A 19,082-nucleotide genomic window follows, 5' to 3' on the forward strand; every position below is an offset into this window, starting at 1 on the left:
TTGCACACCTGAATTGCAAAGCCGAAAATTAAGGAAGCCATACACAACCTCTATTCATTTTTCCATCCTGCACATTAGCCTTCCTTTTCCCGTACTTCTATCATAGATTTAAAACGCGGAAGTAATACTTACGATCAGGAAGTGGCTAACTAGATATACTGCAACATGAAAGAATGGCTGTGGTTGGATGTACTGGTTTGTTGCCAGGATTGTAATCGACAGCCAGCTAAACAGAATCGTGCACCCGTGCGACGACTTCTATGCCCACGTCTGCAGCCGCTGGGAGTCGCGTAAGGAGTTCTACAATCTGTCCCGCTCTGCGTTGATGGACATGGTCATGGCGTGGCAGGTCTACGTGTCCGACACCCTACGCAGCGAAATTTCACACCTACCAGTGGGAAGAAAAGCGGCCTTCATGTTCACCAGCTGCATGATGCAGACGGGCTCTCAAGTAGACGTCATAAAGGAGTTCATGAAGGAGCATGGCCTCGCTTGGCCGGAGGACCCCGTAGGAGGCCCAGGCCCACTGGAAGTGCTCTTCGACCTTGCTTTCAATTGGAACGTCAACCTGTGGTTCTCGCTAAAACTTCTCTCCAGAACTGGGGACGAACACCAAAAAAGACGCCTTTTCCTTGCTCCCAACGACCACCTAGAGTTCTGGAGGGCCGTCTTCTGGCAGATTAACAAGACGCGATACGAAACTGTCTACAGTAACTTTGTCAAGGTTTTCGCTAAAGACAAGAATGAATTGCCGCCTTCGAAAATCGCTAAGGACTATGATACGTTTAAAAACGTTTTTCAAGTCCTCATCGCGTCACGCACCGGCAAAGGCCGCGTTCCTGTAATGTTCCCGTTGAGCCATCTAGATAACCACACCGAGGCTCCAATGGCGAAAAACCTGAAATCTGCCATCGAAAAAACGCTGGGAATAGAGCCGCCCTTCACGATGGACGACCTCCTTCTGGTTAGTGACCTGGATCTGCTGAAGCGGATGCTCAGGATCTGTGACAACGTCAAGGATCACGTTGTGCGCCGTCAGCTGTCGTGGCTGTTCCTCCAGGCCTATGCTTCGGTGGCCAACCCGGCGGCCGTGCTCCGTATCCTCCACGGCAGCGAGCACCGAGCACAAGAAGAGAGGCTGCGTTTCTGCTCAGGTCAAGTGGAAGCCACCTACAAGCTCTTGGTGTCAGCCATGGCCGCGGTTGCTCAATTCTCAGAGAAGGAACGCGAACTCATCGACAGCCATCTAGCCGCAGTCCAACAGGTTAGCCTTAATTTCTCCTAATCGTCTCTTGTTGTCCCCCAAAAAAAACATGCTATGTTCACGAGGTGACCATAGGTTCACCTATAGTCACCTCTGGAATTGTTCAAACAAGTGCTCTCGCTGAGAAGAGCTAAAAAAGGGTGTCAAAAAATGACGTTTCAGTCTAGACCAGGGGTTCTCAAACTTCTTTGCTTAGAGGAACCCGAAAAGCCTTCAATTAGTTCCAGGAAACCCCCCCCCCCCCCGCCCCCCCCCCCCCCCTGCTTTCACTTACCAGCAATGTTGTCGAGTGCATTTTTGCAAAGAGAGAGTTGCAAAAGTTAAATGTTTATTGCACAGATTAATACAAATACTAATGCGATGGGTGGTACTGCTTCCCTTTTAAGAGGAAGTGAAAGCGGGGCTCAGTAGCAATCAGAGCCAGTCTCATATCAACTGCCGGGTCAGGGCCGGTGAGGGTTTTCGCGGAACACGAGAAGACAGCCTGCGGAACCCAGTTTGAGAACCCCTGGTCTAGACTACTCAAGTTGAAACCTCAGCATTAAGCGGATAAGTGTTGAAACTTTACGCGCACAGATGTTTTTGCGCCTCCGTTTTAGTCAACATGTTATTAGTGCTGTCGGGCGCGAAAACAGGACACTTTTCGACGTGAACATCGTAGCTACTGGGTGTAAATTTATTCTGCGTATTTAATTATAGAAATGGGGGAAGGAGAAGAATCACAGCACCAAATAAAACCTGCGATTAGGGCTGCGGACTGACCTTAATCATGAGCACCTCTCATGGTTAATCGTTCGCGAGAGGGTGAAGTGAGAGAATCCTGAAGAGAAGCGATGTATGCGGTTAAATAATTGCCTGTGCGTGCTACCCCGGCATTACTGATTCGTGTCCAACGGCCAGCCTATTTGTCCTTGTACGATAAAGGCTGACTGACTGAAAACTTTATTGAAAGAACTACAATTATCGTAGTCTTGGGTGGCCTGCATATTCCGGCCGCCCGCATGCCTGCGCCGCAGCGCGGGCCCTGCACACTAATCCTCGTTGTGGTTGGGGTCCTCGCTGTGGGGAACGCCTCCCTTTGCTCCAAATTGGGATTAGGAAGTCTCTTAATAGCGGGATTGAATAAGCATGCCCACTCCATGGGAACAGCCGTAGCTATTTCTCCACACTATGGGAACTGTGGTCTGTAGATTGATGGGTACCACTGATCGAGTATAAGTGGTGTCAGGTGTGTATCTATGTGTAGCGTGTGCTCTTCCGTCTTGTCTAAACTTGTGAGGTATGTCTGGCTGCCCCGTGTGTAGACCGGTACGTGTTCGGAAAAGCTGATTACGGGGTGCGTAACGCGTTCCACGTAATGTAATGCAGCGCTCCAGCGATGAAGTACATGTAGTGAATCCGCCTCTTGTGTAGTAGTACTGGCGTTGGAATCCTGGTTCCGCACAGTTGATTTCTGGGGTATGTCTGACTGGACTGTGTGTTGACCTGTAGGTGTTCGGCGAAGTGGATTATAGGCTGTGTAACGTGTTCCATCTAATGTGATGCCGCGCTGCAACGATAGCCCATAGGTAGAGCATCCGCCTTTGATGCAGTAGGACCGACGTTCGAATCCTGGTTCCGCGCAATTATCTTCCTGGTTTAAGAAGAAACCTCTGTGTCGATAGAATTGCATAACCAACCTATAGTTGGCCTGACCTCACTGACCAGAAGCGACAATGCGCTCCCTGACCAGAGCAGGGTTTGGCCTTCCTGGTGTAGTACTTGGGCACAACCTTCTATGAACAAACCGATTAACCGTCGGCCCTCAGCCGCCAGCGGCTCCGCAGCAACTGACCATGGAGGCGATCAGAGCTGTGACGCAGTGCAGGATTATCTCAATCTCTGGCTCCGGACAGGCCGCGATTGGAAACTGAACCTAGCAATGTGTAACGCTAGAACCTTATCCCGAGATGCCTAGACAATGAACAAAATAAAATTACAGTACACTTTACTAACGGTCGACTTCAATGCGAAGGTAGGCAAGAATAAGGCTGGAGACCAGCTTGTAGGTGACTATAGCATAGGTTCTAAGAATATCAGGGGAGAGTTGGTTTTTAGTTTCGCAGATAGAAATAATTTACGGATCATACATTCATTCATTCATTCGTTGATACATACATACATGTTTATTTTCCACGAAAAAGTGGAAGGAGGCAGAGGGAAAAGCCGTGAATTTTAGCCTTGAGAAATCCTTCACCCTCTAACAGCGTACACAGCAGCAGAGTGGGGCAATAAACAAAGATGCAATGCTAGAAGAACTGAGGATTGGTCGAATTGGTGGTGATCCATCGTATTAAATACCAGCGCTTACAAACACACACAGAGGACGAGACGACACAAGCTGAATGCGAATACCTTTGAATATGATGAATACCTTCCTCAGCAAACGACCAAACCGCAAGTGGCCCTGGAAGAGAACCAATAGACATCATGCTATGCACTCACACTGGTATCGTGTGGGATGTGGAGGTCTTCGGACGGGTTAGTTGTAGTAGACACAGAATGGTAAGGTTTGGAATAAGCTTAGAGCTCGACAGGGAAAGGAAGCAATTGGGAAAGCGTAAGCCTATTAAAGAATTAACGCTGAGTGGTAAAGCAGAGGAATTCAGAATATCGCTGCAGAACAGATATTCGGCGCTAACAAAGGAACACGATCTTAATGTTCAAACAGCGAACGATAACATCAGAGCTATTGGTCCGGAGTGCACAGTAAATGTAGGCGGTAGGATAGTTCGACAGGACTCCGGGAAGCTATCTCAGGGGGTGAAATATCTTACCTAGAAATGACAAAGCATAAAAGACTAAGGCTACGCACAGAATAGAACTGTCAGAGCTGTCAAAGTAAATAAACAGGCGCAAAGTAAGCGACATAATCAAGTTTAGCATGAGGTAAACCGATCATGCTCTAAAACACAAATGTTCCCTCAAAGATGTGCACAGAAAACTAGGCATAAATAGAAACCAGAGGTATGTGCTAAGAGAGAAAGAGGGCAATGTCATTAGCAATATGCAGAAGATAGTTAAAGTAGCCGAAGAGCTCTACACAAATCTACACAGTAGCGAATGTAATCAGAACCTTAATGAGAGAACCAGCAGTGCACAGCAAAGAGACTATGGTGTTATGGCCCTTGCCGTACACCGAGCGCGGCCGGGCAGAGGGCAGGAAGGAACTGAGACTGGCCCCGATTCCGGCACGATAACAGCAACCCTTTATTTCACGCATGCAGCATCTTTATATAGCAAGCACTCATGTGACAAGTGACATCCCGGAAAGAAAACGTTTCAGGCATCCGATAACAGAGACACATGACACGCGGCACAAGCGCTATCAGCACACTCCCCTTTTCACTGAAAAGATACAACGGCATTTGCAACGAAATTTTGCACTGCAGCCAACAAAGGATGAACACTTTTAATGGAGGCAACCAATGCTCAAAACAAAATAACAGTCCGTTAATGAATCCATAACGGTATGGCGGTCGGACATGACGGCCAAATCGCGTTCTATATCCATGAGGGTCAGTTCGTGGCAAGGGAGTATTAGACGGATCAGCAGGTGTCTTGTTTTTAGATGGAGTAGTTTCCCGTTTAATTTCTACCCGATTATCATATGCCTGCGGAAACTCATAGCTACCTCCTTCTTCCTCGCAGTCATTCTGCTGGAAAACAAAGCGAACCAGGAACTTCCTGTTTCTTTCTAGAACTACACCCGTAGAAGTTCTAACTACATAAGACCTCGGACGTTGTGGAAGACGCAAGACTTGCGCTTTCACTTTGCAGTCTGTCATCCATACTTCCGCTCCTGGTTTGAGGACTGGCAGCGGAGGAGCCCTATGACGACTATTGAAGTACCTACGCTGCCGCTGTCGGATGGTTACATCACGATCACTGAACTTTTTCAGGCTCACCCTCTCGGGCAGAAGGGAGGGACAGGGACTGTTGTGCGTAGCCGCCTGTCCGTGAGAAGCTCTGCAGGGCTTTTTCCCAGTGTCCCTGGGGAGTCCCTGTACGCCAGCAGCGATAGATAGGGGTCCTTAGCTTTTATAATCAGCCGTTTAATTGTTTGGACCATCCTTTCTACTTCCCCATTTGCCGGGGGTTATCTCGACAATACTCGACAATAGACCATATTCACGCTATTATTCAGGTGATAGAGAAATGCGCAGAATATAACCAACCTCTATATTATAGCCTTCATTGATTACTAGAAAGCATTTGACTCAGTGGAAACCCCTGCACTCATGCATGCACTCCGGAATCGGGGCATTGAAGACTCTTCTGTGAAAATACTGAAAGATATCAATAACGACTGCGGAGCTTCTATAACCATCCTAGTTAATGTCATCCTAGTTGAATTCAAGAGGAAGAAATTGGCTTGCGGAGGACATGTAATGCAAATGCTAGACGACCGCTGGTCCTTAAGAATAACGGAGTGAATTCCGAGGCAAGGCAAGCGTAGCAGAAGGCGGCAGAATGTTCGGTGGGCGGATTAAACTAAGAAGTTTGCGGGGGTAGGGTGGCCGCAGTTGGCAAAGGGCAGGGTTAATTGGAACTAGTGGGAGATGCCTATGGGCTGCAGTAGGCTTAGTCAGGCTGATTATTATTGATGGACGTGTTTCTCTGCCTCGTCGAATAAAGAGGAAACCCGGGATAAGAAAGCTCGGGCATGCCGGTGAGCGGCATCATTACCTACCGTGTATTGTAGGTTCCCTGAAAACCATATGATTGAGACTTGGTTTGGAGGATGTTTGGCTAAGAGCGTGAGACCTGATTGATGGATTAGTTTGTTTATATTTTTGGATGATTTTGGGGAACTGCCAGTAGGTTAACCTTTCGCGTGGTAGCTACGTTTACACAATGGCTGCCTCCTCTGCCTGAGTGGGGTTGAACGTGTTAAATGACGCGCAGTTGATCAGTTTTGCCTCGGGATTCCTTATGGCGATGGTCATGTACCATTGGATTGGACCGGCTTCATCCACGTATAGCTTGTCCGGGCAGCCATCCCATTTCTTGCGCAGGCTTTCGCCTCTGGCGTTTCTTCACTCCGCGTTAAATGTCGGATGCATATTTCTGGGTATCTGGCGCACATAGGGACTCTTGCGCATCAATAGAGGAAAATTCCGTCCTTTGCTGCGGCTCTGTAGGGTACTGTCAGGTGTACCTTGCTCAGAAGGGTCTGGCCTGTTCGAATGATGGCCAGTGTGTTGAGCTGTGTGAGTTTTTTTGTGTGTGTTCTGAAAAAGTTAGTAAACGATTGAAACTGCGGTGAGTTTTTATCTTTGAATACCGATCACTTCCTTATGAACCTTTGACTTGCCAATGTTCCAAAACTTAATTTTTTTATTTATGTTCAGAATGAAATCTTCGTAGATGATTTTGTTTCACTATCTTATATAATTATTGAGGGAAATGTTGCAAGAATAATATGTATCGTTCTTCTTAACGATATTTAGTAAAAGACATGATGTCTCGTTACTAAATATAGTGTCAAAAGAAAACATTCGACAGAAGTCTGTCTGGTTGGGAAATTTAATGTTAGGAGAAGGTAAGTGACGCCAACTAAGTAAAATACAGGAAAAACACGACGTTTCGGGACCGGCTCGGCCCCTTCTTCACGGTGTGACTACGGGCGAGCGCAGCTTGGCTTTTTAAGCCCCTGTGTGGAGGACCTGCGGGTCAATGGCCGCAGCCCATGGACGTAGGATGAGGGGAGAGTCCCCAGGGAACGATTAACATTCTCTCGTGTTTGCTGTATGTGCCACGACTCGAGTAGAAGCCTCCACGCAGGAGGCTTCTACTCGAGTCGTGGCACATACAGCAAACACGAGAGAATTTTAATCGTTCCCTGGGGACTCTCCCCTCATCCTACGTCCATGGGCTGCGGCCATTGACCCGCAGGTCCTCCACACAGGGGCTTAAAAAGCCAAGCTGCGCTCGCCCGTAGTCACACCGTGAAGAAGGGGCCGAGCCGGTCCCGAAACGTCGTGTTTTTCCTGTATTTTACTTGGTTGGCGTCACTTACCTTCTCCTAACCCTAAATATAGTGTGTGTGGAGCCCTTTCGCAAAAATAAAAAAAAATAGTTGTAATGAATAGAACAGAACAACAGCAAAGATTACCAGCGGGTGATTTCGCCCACGAAAAATAAGCATCTCAAGCCTACTCATTTTTCGCAACCTTGACCTTTAATTTTCAGTTGAACAAATAAAACAAATCGCTGCTCTTATTATAGAGTCTGCATCATTGCGCCACACCGAGAGGGCCGAGGGTCAAAGGTTACAGTGGTCACGTGGACACCGAGTGGCCAGAGACCACTCTATTCCCACGCCCTACCTGTCGCTGAGCAGATGCAAAGTATTCAATTTATCACTGGTGATAACGGCGCATGGTTAATGCGCTCAGGGCATTACTAACTAGTCCGCAACCTTGCTCTTCTGAACCAACTGGTTGTTTTCAACGCGCGCTTGTGATTCAGAATGGATCCGGCGCCCACGGCAGTGTTACCGCCGTGAATAATTTCCTGTTCCCCGATTCCATTTTGATCTGTACCAAAGAGAGCATGCTCGCCCGCCCTTCACGCAGACGGCCGTCGAGAAGGCATCCGCTGTGTTGTGGCTGGACAAAATAACCCGGCAAATCGCGGCCGAGAAGCTCAGGGGCGTTCGCACCGTGCTGTGGCCAGCCAAGAAGTTCCTCACGGCGCAGGGTCTCGAAGAGGCGTACGTCAACTTCACCGACAACGACTCTTCTTTCGCCGACTTGTGGATCGAGACACGACGAAGCCTGCGCTCCCTCGTTGGTACTGACGCCGGACTGCAAGAGCTGCAAATCGGGGACGGCATCACTCAGCCGTACGCCCAGTACGTGCACGTGCTGAACCGGCTCAGCCTGTCCCTGGGAGCTCTGGTCCCGCCGCTCTACTACAAGTCCGGCACAAAGGCCATGCTCTACGGAGGGTTGGGCTATTTCTACGCCAAGGAGCTGGTTGGAGCAGTGGACACCGAAGGCGTAAAGGTACGCTACACTCGATGCTGGGATGCAAATGCGGTTATCATATCGCGGCCATGAGAAGCTGGAACAAGGCAGGTCACAGAAAAAATAAATATTTTCCGGCCACAACGAAAAAAATGTTAAGGGGAGTCCGACGAAAGGAGCGTGTCAGATGCCATAAGAAGACAAAACCCTTGCCTTAGGTGTGTACATAGCTATTGAAAGAACCTCCAAGAAAAACGCCTTCAAAACATCTGCTTCGGCAAATTTTTGATTAAAATTTTTAACCCAGAACTTCTCGCAGTTTCCCACTTGCGCTTGTGAGACATAATATTCCTTTAAATTTGTACTTTTCCTTCTGGTCACTTTACTGTTCCCGATAATCTGAAATGCTTCAAATAGTGCCTGCCGATTTGCCGGAAGATACTATAAATTATGCGGTTTTAATGCCCCGAGCCCACACATGGACTATGAGGGACGCAGTACTTAAGTGCGCCGTAGTAAATTAGAATGGCCGTGGTTCTTTAAGGCACGCTAACATCACAGAACAGACGGCAGTTTTTATATTTCGCCTGGTTCAAAACATGGCAGTCGCCGTTGGGATTCGATTCCGTGACCTTGGCATTAGGAGCTTGGGATCAGAGATTAAACGAAAGCGAGAAAGCGCCAAATATAAATAATCGGCGACCGTTCCCAAGTTCTTGGCCTATACAGCATACCCGACTTGCAAGAAGTGCAAGGAGGAGGATGTAGACATGGACGACGCGAAGCAGCTTCTTCACACGAAAGACATCTTCATGTGCTGCCTATCTCCGCAGAAGATGGAAAATTACTGTACACTTACAACGTACAGTTTCTTTAAGTAAGCCAAATGCGATCTTAGTTTTTTGGAATTTTTGGAGTGCGCAGTGAATTTAACTGCTTTATTTCACGTTACGAAACTGACATTTGTGCGAGTTCTTACTCTACCGGTAATGCCCGCAAAAATCTCTTTTTGCTCTCTTGTCATTGGGAGAGCTACACTAACGCATACATATACGTTTTCCTTAGGCTTCATCAGCTAATTACCTTCACTGTGCGAAATAATTTTAACTAAATATTTCAATGAATTCCACATCTTATTGTACCAGAAGTGCGCTCCTTCTGCTTGACCACAGCGGTTTTTGTTTTATTTGCGGTGAGAAAGCAGTGAGAAAACTTCAGGCAATGTAGAAAAGGCACTGAGTCAGTCTTGAAGATCGTAGCGATGATGAACTGCTTCCTAGAACGCTTGTTGGAACGAGACACTTATTACAGATGCCGAAAGTGCAACGAGGAAAAAACTGCACGTCGTTCTACGGGCCGCGATTGGTGCTGCTTCAGACGTCGATCTTGACCGCTTGGTGTTAACGCTGAGGGCGACAGCGAACAGTTGTTCCGTGTTCGAAGGGATCCTCAGAACGTTTGTTTGGATAACTAACCCCCCCCCCCCCCGCCCCCCTCATTCTGCTTAGGACCACACACACAAGGAACCTCGGCGTTAAGCTTCTTATGTCGAGAGAACATCACAACGCGAACTACTTGCAAGAGTTCGTTCTTGCGCTGTTGTCCGTTTGGTCCAAGAGCAACAGTAAAGTTTCACAGGTTCTTTATCTTCCTCGCACCAGAGGTGCCCCGCCAGAGACGGTTGGTTTCAACTCGAAGACTGAAGCTTGATCACTGCACCAGGGGTGCCCCGTCAGAGACGGTCTCAAGATGTGTTGACACGCAGGGATAAAAAAGGGAATAGCTAAAGATTTATATATAAATATTTACAGAATATACAAGTTAGATACAACGGCAAAAAGACAAACAACCAAAAGGCGGATCTGGCTAACACTAGGGGAGGCCCCTACTCGGCGTAGCCGACGATGCGTAGCATCTCACCTTAGCGCAGAACCCCGCTTCCGGCTCCGGGGCCCAGTTTTAAAGCCCTAAAGGCCCGGCCCACATTCCGTAGCACCCAATCATTCTACATTCTTCATATCATTGACTAATCGAGAGCATGGTCAGCCCTCCAACTACCGTAGGGTAACAGCCTTTCCAGAAAAACAAACGCACGGTCGTGCCAGCATGAGCGGAGTAGAACGTTCTCTCCACCACAAAATAAAAATAAAAACAAACACAAATACACATTCGTGCCAGAACGTGCGCGAATCGGTTCCGCGGGGCGGGCCCGTACTTCCCGGCGCGTTCGCGAGCGGCCGCGTTCCAAGAAAGGAGACGCTCCGCTTTGAGTGCCCCCAGCCGCGTTCCAATGACCCCCGCGAACGCTACCGATCCCTTACACGCCCTTCCCAAGATTCTACAAAGGGCTCAAATGCAACTTTTAGAATTATAACAAAGGGATCGGTACGGGTCACAAAACCACCCTGTTGGTGATATGCCGCAGCTACACCACGAACAAAACCAAAAACAAAAAAAATTGCACACGGGCACCAACACAACATTACGCAAAATGCACACTTAAATACACACAGTGGCATGCCTGCCGTGCGCCGTAACACAGCGTCCAAGTTGGTGCGTTGCACCCAGTTCACCAGCATGCACACCCGCGTCCTGCTCGACACACACACACCGACACTCGCAACTAGAGCGTTCAGTAGCACTGATACGGGGTCCGAAAGCGGCCACGTGAGCCTCCTTGGCCGCACCGAGCGTCCCTGTGTGAGTTCGAGCCACAACGCGTCTCAACCGACACGATCAACGCCCAATGGCTACTATGCTCATTAGGTCGGTGCCACAGCGGGGCAAGAATTCAAAAATTGCTGCCCTCCAGGATCAAACACTTTATGATCCTCGCTAGGTCCAAATCCTTGACCATGCGACGCCCCTAAGGGTACGCTCTCATTAGCGCGCCAGTACGGAACGCGTGCTGCGTAAGGAGCATAGCCCCTGTCCAGTGTAATCATACCAGGGCGGCCGCTTCTGCCACACGGGATTTGGCGTACTGCAGCACGGAACGTACTGCTCCACGCGCTGACTTTCAACGTGAAGGCCACGCACCTGCCTCCAGCTACTCTGCCTCGCTTGGAGTCATTTGTACCTTTACTGCACGGGCAAACCTTGAAATTGCCGCTCCGTGCTTGATCGGCGCTTGCCGGCTTCGTGGTATAGTCTGAGGCTGCATGAGCTCCCTGGCAGTTGCTTGACCCTAATTTGCCTTGTGGCAAGTCGCCACGCATCTCCTTGTCCTCGAAGGACCTGGTCGGACACACGTCGGGTGCGTTCAGCAACTGCGCGGCGCTCGGTCCCGTCGGCCCATCAGGCCAACCTTCGTTCTTTGCCTCGGATGGAAGGTTCCTGGCATCAATAACGCTACGGGACACTTTATGCCCTATGCCCGACACGGTGTGCCGCTGCGGCAACGCTAGACTTCCTCCTTTCACTCGCTCGTCGATCTGGCGTCTGTCTTCACTGACCGTTTCCTGCTGAACGAAAAGCTTTTTTTCGTAGCTTGCTTGAGACCGAGTTTTTATTCCTGAACTCGCGCCCTCGTCCCTGGTCTCATTAGGGGTTGAGCTAACCTGTGCAGCTGGATCGTCGGAGTGCGCGTTCACCGCCTCTGATACCGCGACGATGCGTTCCGTCACGATATTTTCTTCAACTGCGATTCCAGCTTCGCAGAAAAATCTGGCTCACTTTGTACTTCTGCCTGGCTGTTTTCTTGGCCTGCGCTTGACAAGCATAAGGCTTTACCTTCCAGCACAGGTGGCCTCTCCTCTCGGGACTCGGAGTAGTTGTCCTTCGCTAGTTCACTAGCTCTCCTAGACTCCTTGAGCTCAGCGAGCTCCAGCGCTAGCTGCTGGCGCTTTGCTTCTAATACCTCCAAGACGCACTTAACGTCCTGAGGTTTTTCCTCGCACAGCGGCGCCTTTCCTCCATTCACTTTTGCAAGCTCAGCCTGAAAGTACGCTAAGCGCGCCTTCGCTAATTCCACTTGGTACCTCACATCGAGTGAGGGCCGGCATGGATAACCCTCCATACCGCCGTCTGTACCCCTCAACTGTCCTACCGGCTCGAACACATGCACAGGGACGTGAACAATGCGACGAAGGAAACTCACAGTTTCGATGCGTCGATCCGCACTGCCAGCTCCTCTGCGTCGCAGTCCACCGCCACTTTCACTGGACGCTGCGATGAGCTGTCGCACGCCGCTGGTCCGGCGCCGGTGACCAAGGTATCGACGCGCTGCTTTTCTGGACCGTATGCAGTCCCGCGTCCCTGGACTACTGCCGTGGTCCTTGCATCCTTGCCGCCGTCTGTCCGCAGGTCCTTTCTCGAACGCTGCTGTTGCCTGACCGTCGCCTTTCTCCCTGCGTTCAATCTTCTTCCTGCGCCGTCTTCCGATGGCCGCAGGATCCTCGTCGACTGCGCCAGTAAATTTCCACAGGTTCTTCTATCAACGGCAAAGATACAAAACAACCAAAAGGCGGAACTGGCTAATACTAGGGGAGGCCCCTACTCCTCATAGCTGAAGATGCGTAGCATCTCACCTTAGATCAGGTTGTTCTTCCTCGCACCAGAGGTGCCCCGCCAGAGACGGTTGGTTTCAACTCGAAGACTGAAGCTTGATCACTGCACCAGGGGTGCCCCATCAGAGACGGTCTCAAGATGTGTTGACACGCAGGGATAAAAAGGGAATAGCTGAAGATTTATATACAAATATTTACAGAATATACAACTTAGATACAACGGCAAAAAGACAAACAACCAAAAGGCGGATCTGGCTAACACTAGGGGAGGCCCCTACTCGGCGTAGCCGACGATGCGTAGCATCTCACCTTAGCGCAGAACCCCGCTTCCGGCTCCGGGGCCCAGTTTTAAAGCCCTAAAGGCCCGGCCCACATTCCGTAGCACCCAATCATTCTACATTCTTCATATCATTGGCTAATCAAGAGCATGGTCAGCCCTCCAACTACCGTAGGGTAACAGCCTTTCCATAAAAACAAACGCACGGTCGTGCCAGCATGTGCGGAGTAGAACGTTCTCTCCACCACAAAATAAAAATAAAAACAAACACAAATACACATTCGTGCCAGAACGTGCGCGAATCGGTTCCGCGGGGCGGGGGGACACCCGTACTTTCCGGCGCGTTCGCGAGCGGCCGCGTTCCAAGAAAGGAGACGCTCCGCTTTGAGTGCCCCCAGCCGCGTTCCAATGACCCCCGCGAACGCTACCGATCCCTTACAGCAACCATGCGCTTAATAAAGAGATAGAAACTAACTGATCAGGATTCTGCACAGAAATGCATTCTTAGCCACGAAGCGGACTCGTCGCCAAACTTTTCTGTTTGGTCTGCCAATCACGTTTAATCTTATTCCGCTAGCCTTCTTGTGCCTTCTTGCTATACGGACGCCACTATAAATTTATTTGCATATAAAAGCGTGCGCTCAAATATACGCAAGCGCGCCACACCAAATGCGTACGGTTCCACCTTTTACCTAGAAAACGAAACTGATCGCTGTCGACAGTGGCGCCGCATCTCCGTGACATCACAGCCTTATGCTTCTCTGTAACTGCTCAGAAGGAAATCTTGTTGCTTGGTTGGTGCTGCTGATAGCAGAAGCGATAAGCCACCTACTGAACCCGTGCCGACACCGATCTTTCATTCGTTTCTCTCTGGTATTAACATGGTATTAAGCTGCGCTCTGATAAATGTCGCTTCGCCGAGCAAGCAGTCACATATCTTGGTCATCGCATTGACAAAAACGGGTTGCATCCAATTGAGAAGAACATCGATGCTATCCGACTAGCCCCTTCTCCGCGTAATGTTACAGAGTTGCGTGCTTTTCTTGGATTCATCACGTTCTACAATAAGTTTCTCCCTAATCTGTCCACATTGCTTGCTCCTTTGTACAAGCTGCTGACGAAGGGAGCCAGGTGGATGTGGAGCGAAAAAGAGCAAGCTGCATTCGAGCTGGCGAAAAAGGCTCTTGCGCAGCTCCTGTGTTAACGTATTTCAATCCGAAGCTCGAGCTACTTTTGGAATGCGACGCCTCTCCTCATGGGGTAGGAGCGGCACTGTTCCATCGCATAAATGGAGAAAACAGGCCCATTGGATTTCGGTCCCGGACCTTGACTTCGGCTGAAACGAAGTATTCACAGATTGAACGGGAAGCGTTAGCTCTTGTCTACGGTGTTTCACGTTTCCGTGACTACCTACTTGGCAGGGAGTTCACCCTGGTCACGGATCACCGTCCTCTGCTTGGCCTTCTGCGAATGGATCGCCAGACCCCAGTCATGGCCGCCGCCAGAATACAAAGATGGGCGCTCTTACTGGGAGCGTACAAATACAAGCTGCTTTGCAAGTCCGGTAAAATGATGGTCAACGCGGACGTCCTAAGCCGTTTACCACAAACCTTGCAGGAAACCGAGACTGCACCGGAAGGCGACGCAGAGTTTGTTCTCGCCATCGACCAGTGGGACCAGTCGGCCATCACCATAAATGAATTGCGGTCACTTACAGCAACGGACGAGGTGCTACCCCTTGTATGCAGGTACGTCCGTGAGGGTTGGCCCAACGCGTGTTCAACCGGTAACTCTGAGATGATGGCTTTCTACAAAAAGCGGCAGGAGTTATCTGTTCAGGATGGCCTCCTACTGTGGGGACATCGTGTAGTAATCCCCAAACAGGCACGCGCTAGATTGCTGATGATGCTGCACGAAGCCCATCAGGGCGTCTGCACCATGAAGAAGGTAGCGCGGTCTAAATTTTGGTGGCCGGAGATTGACCTGGATATTTGCCGAATTGCCGCTCAATGCGGAAACTGTGTCCAGGCTTTACCAATGCCACCAGCTCGTGAGCCAGTGAACTGGCCAGCAACCGAAGAAAAGTGGTCCCGTCTGCACCTGGATTTTGCCGGACCTATCAGAGATAAAATGTTGCTAATCGTGGTAGATTCCCACAGTAAGTGGATCGAGGCAATTCCACTAGCGCGTGCAACGTCAAGTAGCACGGTAAACGCGCTGCGTACGCTGTTCAGCCAGTTCGGACTACCGCGCACTGTAGTAACTGATAATGGCACGCCCTTTACGGGGTCGGATTTCGCCACATTCATGGAAAGAAACGGCATTGCCCACATTCGGACACCGCCCTACCATCCTCAGAGCAATGGACTCGCAGAACGTGCAGTCAGGACGGTGAAGGATGGACTAAAGAAGATGCCGGGCGTGGATCTCTCAACCGCACTCGCGCGAGTTTTGTGTCGTTACAGGAATGCCCCGCGGCAGTCCGGCCTTTCACCTTCAGAAACACTGTTAGGTTATCGACTACGCACTCGACTTGACATGTGTTTTCCTCCCAGGAACAAAGCTGCGCAGCTGTGCAGGGAAGCTAAGAGAACTTCGGACGACGCCAGCTGGAGTTTCGCTCCGGGGGACCCAGTACTAGTCCGTAACTATGGAGTGGGTGACAAGTGGACACCCGGAAAGGTGAAGTCAACAACAGGCGCTCGACTAGTTACTGTCAAGACGGAAGATGAGGTGCTGGTTCGTCGTCATGCTGATCAAGTCCGCAAACGCTACGACGAGGCCTCCACACACACAGGGACAAACAGTCAAGCAGCAGCACCATCGGGACATCCGCTGGCTGAACACAACGCACCCACGTCAGCACCCGTTGACCCTGCACCCCAGGAGACGACGCTGCGCCGGTCAGCCCGGGTGAAGAAACCAGTGGATCGCTATGGCTATTAGGAGGAACGGATGCTGCTGATAGCAGAAGCGATAAGCCACCTACTGAACCCGTGCCGACACCGATCTTTCATTCGTTTCTCTCTCTCCCTCGCCCCTCTTTCCCTCGCCCCTCTGGCTATATAATATCCTTTGATCCGAGAATAAAGCGTCATTCTCCGGCCTGGCTACGCTGTCTGATGCATCGACCGGGAGCGGCTTGTCCACCGACAACGCCGTCTCAACAGTTGGTATCGTGGGAAACGGTTTTCTGTATTTTTAAAGATTCTTTTTAAGTTTGAAGAGCGCTTTTTCTTGGTACATCAGAATGTAGCTGAGACGCGCTAACTAGAAGGCTGGTTTTTATTTAAATGGTTAACTTTTTAGCTATTACTGTTAGGCCCCTGGGTTGTTGAAAGGCTTGTAGAGCGCAGTAATTCAAATCATTTGTTAGAATTTCGCAAGCTTTTACCTTGTGCTCTGTGGCCGAACAAATGTTGCCTATTTCGACAATGTACGCGCACTGGAAAGGTTCTGCAATTTGTAAATTTGCAGAAAGCCTTAGGCGAAACGCTCTCTATGTTCCTGTGCTCGCGTAGTCTTCCGGTTCACGCAGCGACCTATGTGCCCACGTGAGACGAAGAAAATTTGAGAACTAGTCGTTGTGAACAAATAATAGCTGTTGTTTTTTGTTTCAAACAACATCCTGAATACACCAACACTTAGGTTTTGCAACGCTAATCTCTTGAGCATAAATTTTATTTTTGTCCACTTTTAATTTGCACTGCACCGCTCCGAATTCTTCTTGTCGCTTCGTTTACATGCCAAAACTTCTTATTAATATTTCCAAATTATGTTTTCACTTATAGGCTCGCGCCACGCTTCAGGGAGAAACAAGACCTACATATGAGGGCTCAGCTTGTAGCTGCCTATGTAAAGTGATTTGATGGATATCGACGATAAGCATGCTAGATAGCAATCTAAAACTGTCAACTTTAAGCCATCCTGTCCTACGTCTCATCCCTACGGCTAGGGTGAAGTGCCTAAAATAAAATGTCTTAATAAAACAACCGGAAGAGACCCACCACAAACGAAACGCGCACCTTCCAAAATGAAGATGTAAAGGTAAAGAGTGATCAACACATGAGTCCACCCTACCGCAGAGGAATACTGAGGAAAACGGTGGGAAAACAAGCCTTACGCGACGCTAAATCAAGAACTGGGAAGGCACTAACAGTACATACTAGACAGTGAAATCAAACTTGCACGGTAGAATACATGCCCCCTCAACGCTCCAGCACCCGCCTTCTTTCAGTGTTTTGTTAAGGCATGGGCGACTCAAAACATAATGAGCACCTTCGCATTGCTGTCGCCGGTAGCCGTGATCCAAAATAAGTGAAAAGGAGTATGCGATTCTATTTCACCTCGCAGGTCGACCCGCGCGGCAATATTGTATCCTCTTGGCTGAGCGACGGCGTGAAAACTGTCTTCGAACAGCGTGTGCTCGGCTGCCTGATGAGCACCAAATCCAGCGTGTTCCCCGAGGTGCCGGCGATCGAGGTGGCGTACGCTGCCTTCAAGCAAGACCTCGTCGATAATGATCTGCAGCTATCAACTGTAGGTAGCGTTAAAAATAAGGTGGGTAAAACGAGAAGTCTTACTCTCGTACTGGGCACATCAACAACAGCAGTAAGGCGCATTGCTTAAGGCGCTGAATTAGTGAATTTTTCCAGCAGTGTGGAGAGGCTTGCAGAATCCATATTTTCGGTAACAGTGTACACGTTAAACAATTTCGCCGAGTCTGATGGTGAGTTTAAAGTGTTGTCGGTGTTCACTTATCTACTGATAAATAGAATAGAGCGTCGCTTAGTAACCCCCAGTGTACTGATTACAATGCGTTGCTGAATTAATGGGGCAGGGGGGGGGGGGGGCGAAGGGGCGAAGTTACAACATTGCATTGGAACTGAAGGAAATATTCAGAAGAAACTTTTAAAAGCCTTGGAAAGGAAACTCAAAGCATATCTCGTTGACGAGAGTAGGTGTAAGTATGAAATGCACTGCAGAAAAGGCGTATCATAATCTAGGATGGCTCATAGATACCCATAGACGCACAAAACCTAGTCTTTGGGAGGATCCGTCATCAGGCATCGATTATCAGACGGCGCGCCTGGTTTTGTTTGGCTACCCAAACACTTTATACTCGTACAAGCCATGGTGAGACTGAAAGTCCCTTTGAGAAAAAAATTAATTATAGGTTTTTTAGCGGTCATAGGTGAAATGCACACGGTGACCCATACATTACGCCGAGAAAAAATACTACAATTACACCTACATGGTACTTTAACTCCTCATATATTGTCAGAGAAAAAAAACATTCAGTGGCATGGTAGGCTTCAAGGTACAAGCGCAGGACTGGGCCAAGGTTAGGGTATGGAAGCGCTCTACGAAGCCGTAGATGCTGCCGGGCTGTCCATGGCTGCCGCGGGGTCTGTAGCCGACAGGTGTTTTCACGTTATTGATGACTTGTAGGCGATGCTAAAACGACGCGCAAAACCATTGATAGCACTACAAAGCGCTGCATACCTCTCGTGGTCAAAAAAGTAAAGGCAGTGTTACTAGAGCTTTTGAGGAAGTGCACATTTTCGACACAGTGTTTCCGCCGTTTGTTTCAGGAGTTGACAGAAGAGAAGGTCTTCTTCATCACCGCATGCCTGATCAGCTGCTCCGAGACAGCAGCCGACAACCTGTACGGCGGCGACTGTAACAAAGCCATGGCCAACTTTGCACCACTTGCTAAAGCCGTCCAGTGTCCCCTGTTCTCGAATATGAACCCGGCGACAAAATGTACCTTCTTCGACTGACACCTCCCGTCTTTCCTCCAGGCTCTTCTGCTTGGCTGTTTCCTTTTCGTGCTTCCTTTTCAAGTTACACTCCCAAGTTCAACGCTACTGTTGATGATGTGCTTAGTATAACTTCGTGCAGAATGTCTTCCAAACACGAAAGCTTGCAATGAGAATTATTTTGCGACGCAAATGTATGCATGCGTTGAGCGGAGTTTTATCAAGGAGAGCGATTCTATACTCATGGCCGTTGATGCT

At 49.4% G+C, this 19,082-nt stretch overlaps 1 protein-coding gene across 1 annotated transcript; it reads left to right on the forward strand.

The window, feature by feature from the left end:
• The first annotated feature begins 217 nt into the window (after positions 1–217).
• Positions 218–18,845, forward strand: LOC149334394 (endothelin-converting enzyme 1-like). Its single transcript, XM_089555120.1, has 4 exons — positions 218–1,264; positions 7,885–8,316; positions 17,416–17,601; positions 18,657–18,845. The coding sequence occupies exons 1-4, from the start codon at positions 326–328 to the stop codon at positions 18,843–18,845; spliced, it is 1,746 nt and encodes a 581-aa protein (XP_089411246.1). The 5' UTR covers positions 218–325.
• The last annotated feature ends 237 nt before the right edge of the window (positions 18,846–19,082 follow it).

The sequence above is a fragment of the Amblyomma mixtum genome, chromosome 8 (genome assembly GCF_055824585.1).
Source record: "Amblyomma mixtum isolate Tamu chromosome 8, ASM5582458v1, whole genome shotgun sequence".
Lineage (NCBI taxonomy): Eukaryota > Metazoa > Arthropoda > Arachnida > Ixodida > Ixodidae > Amblyomma > Amblyomma mixtum.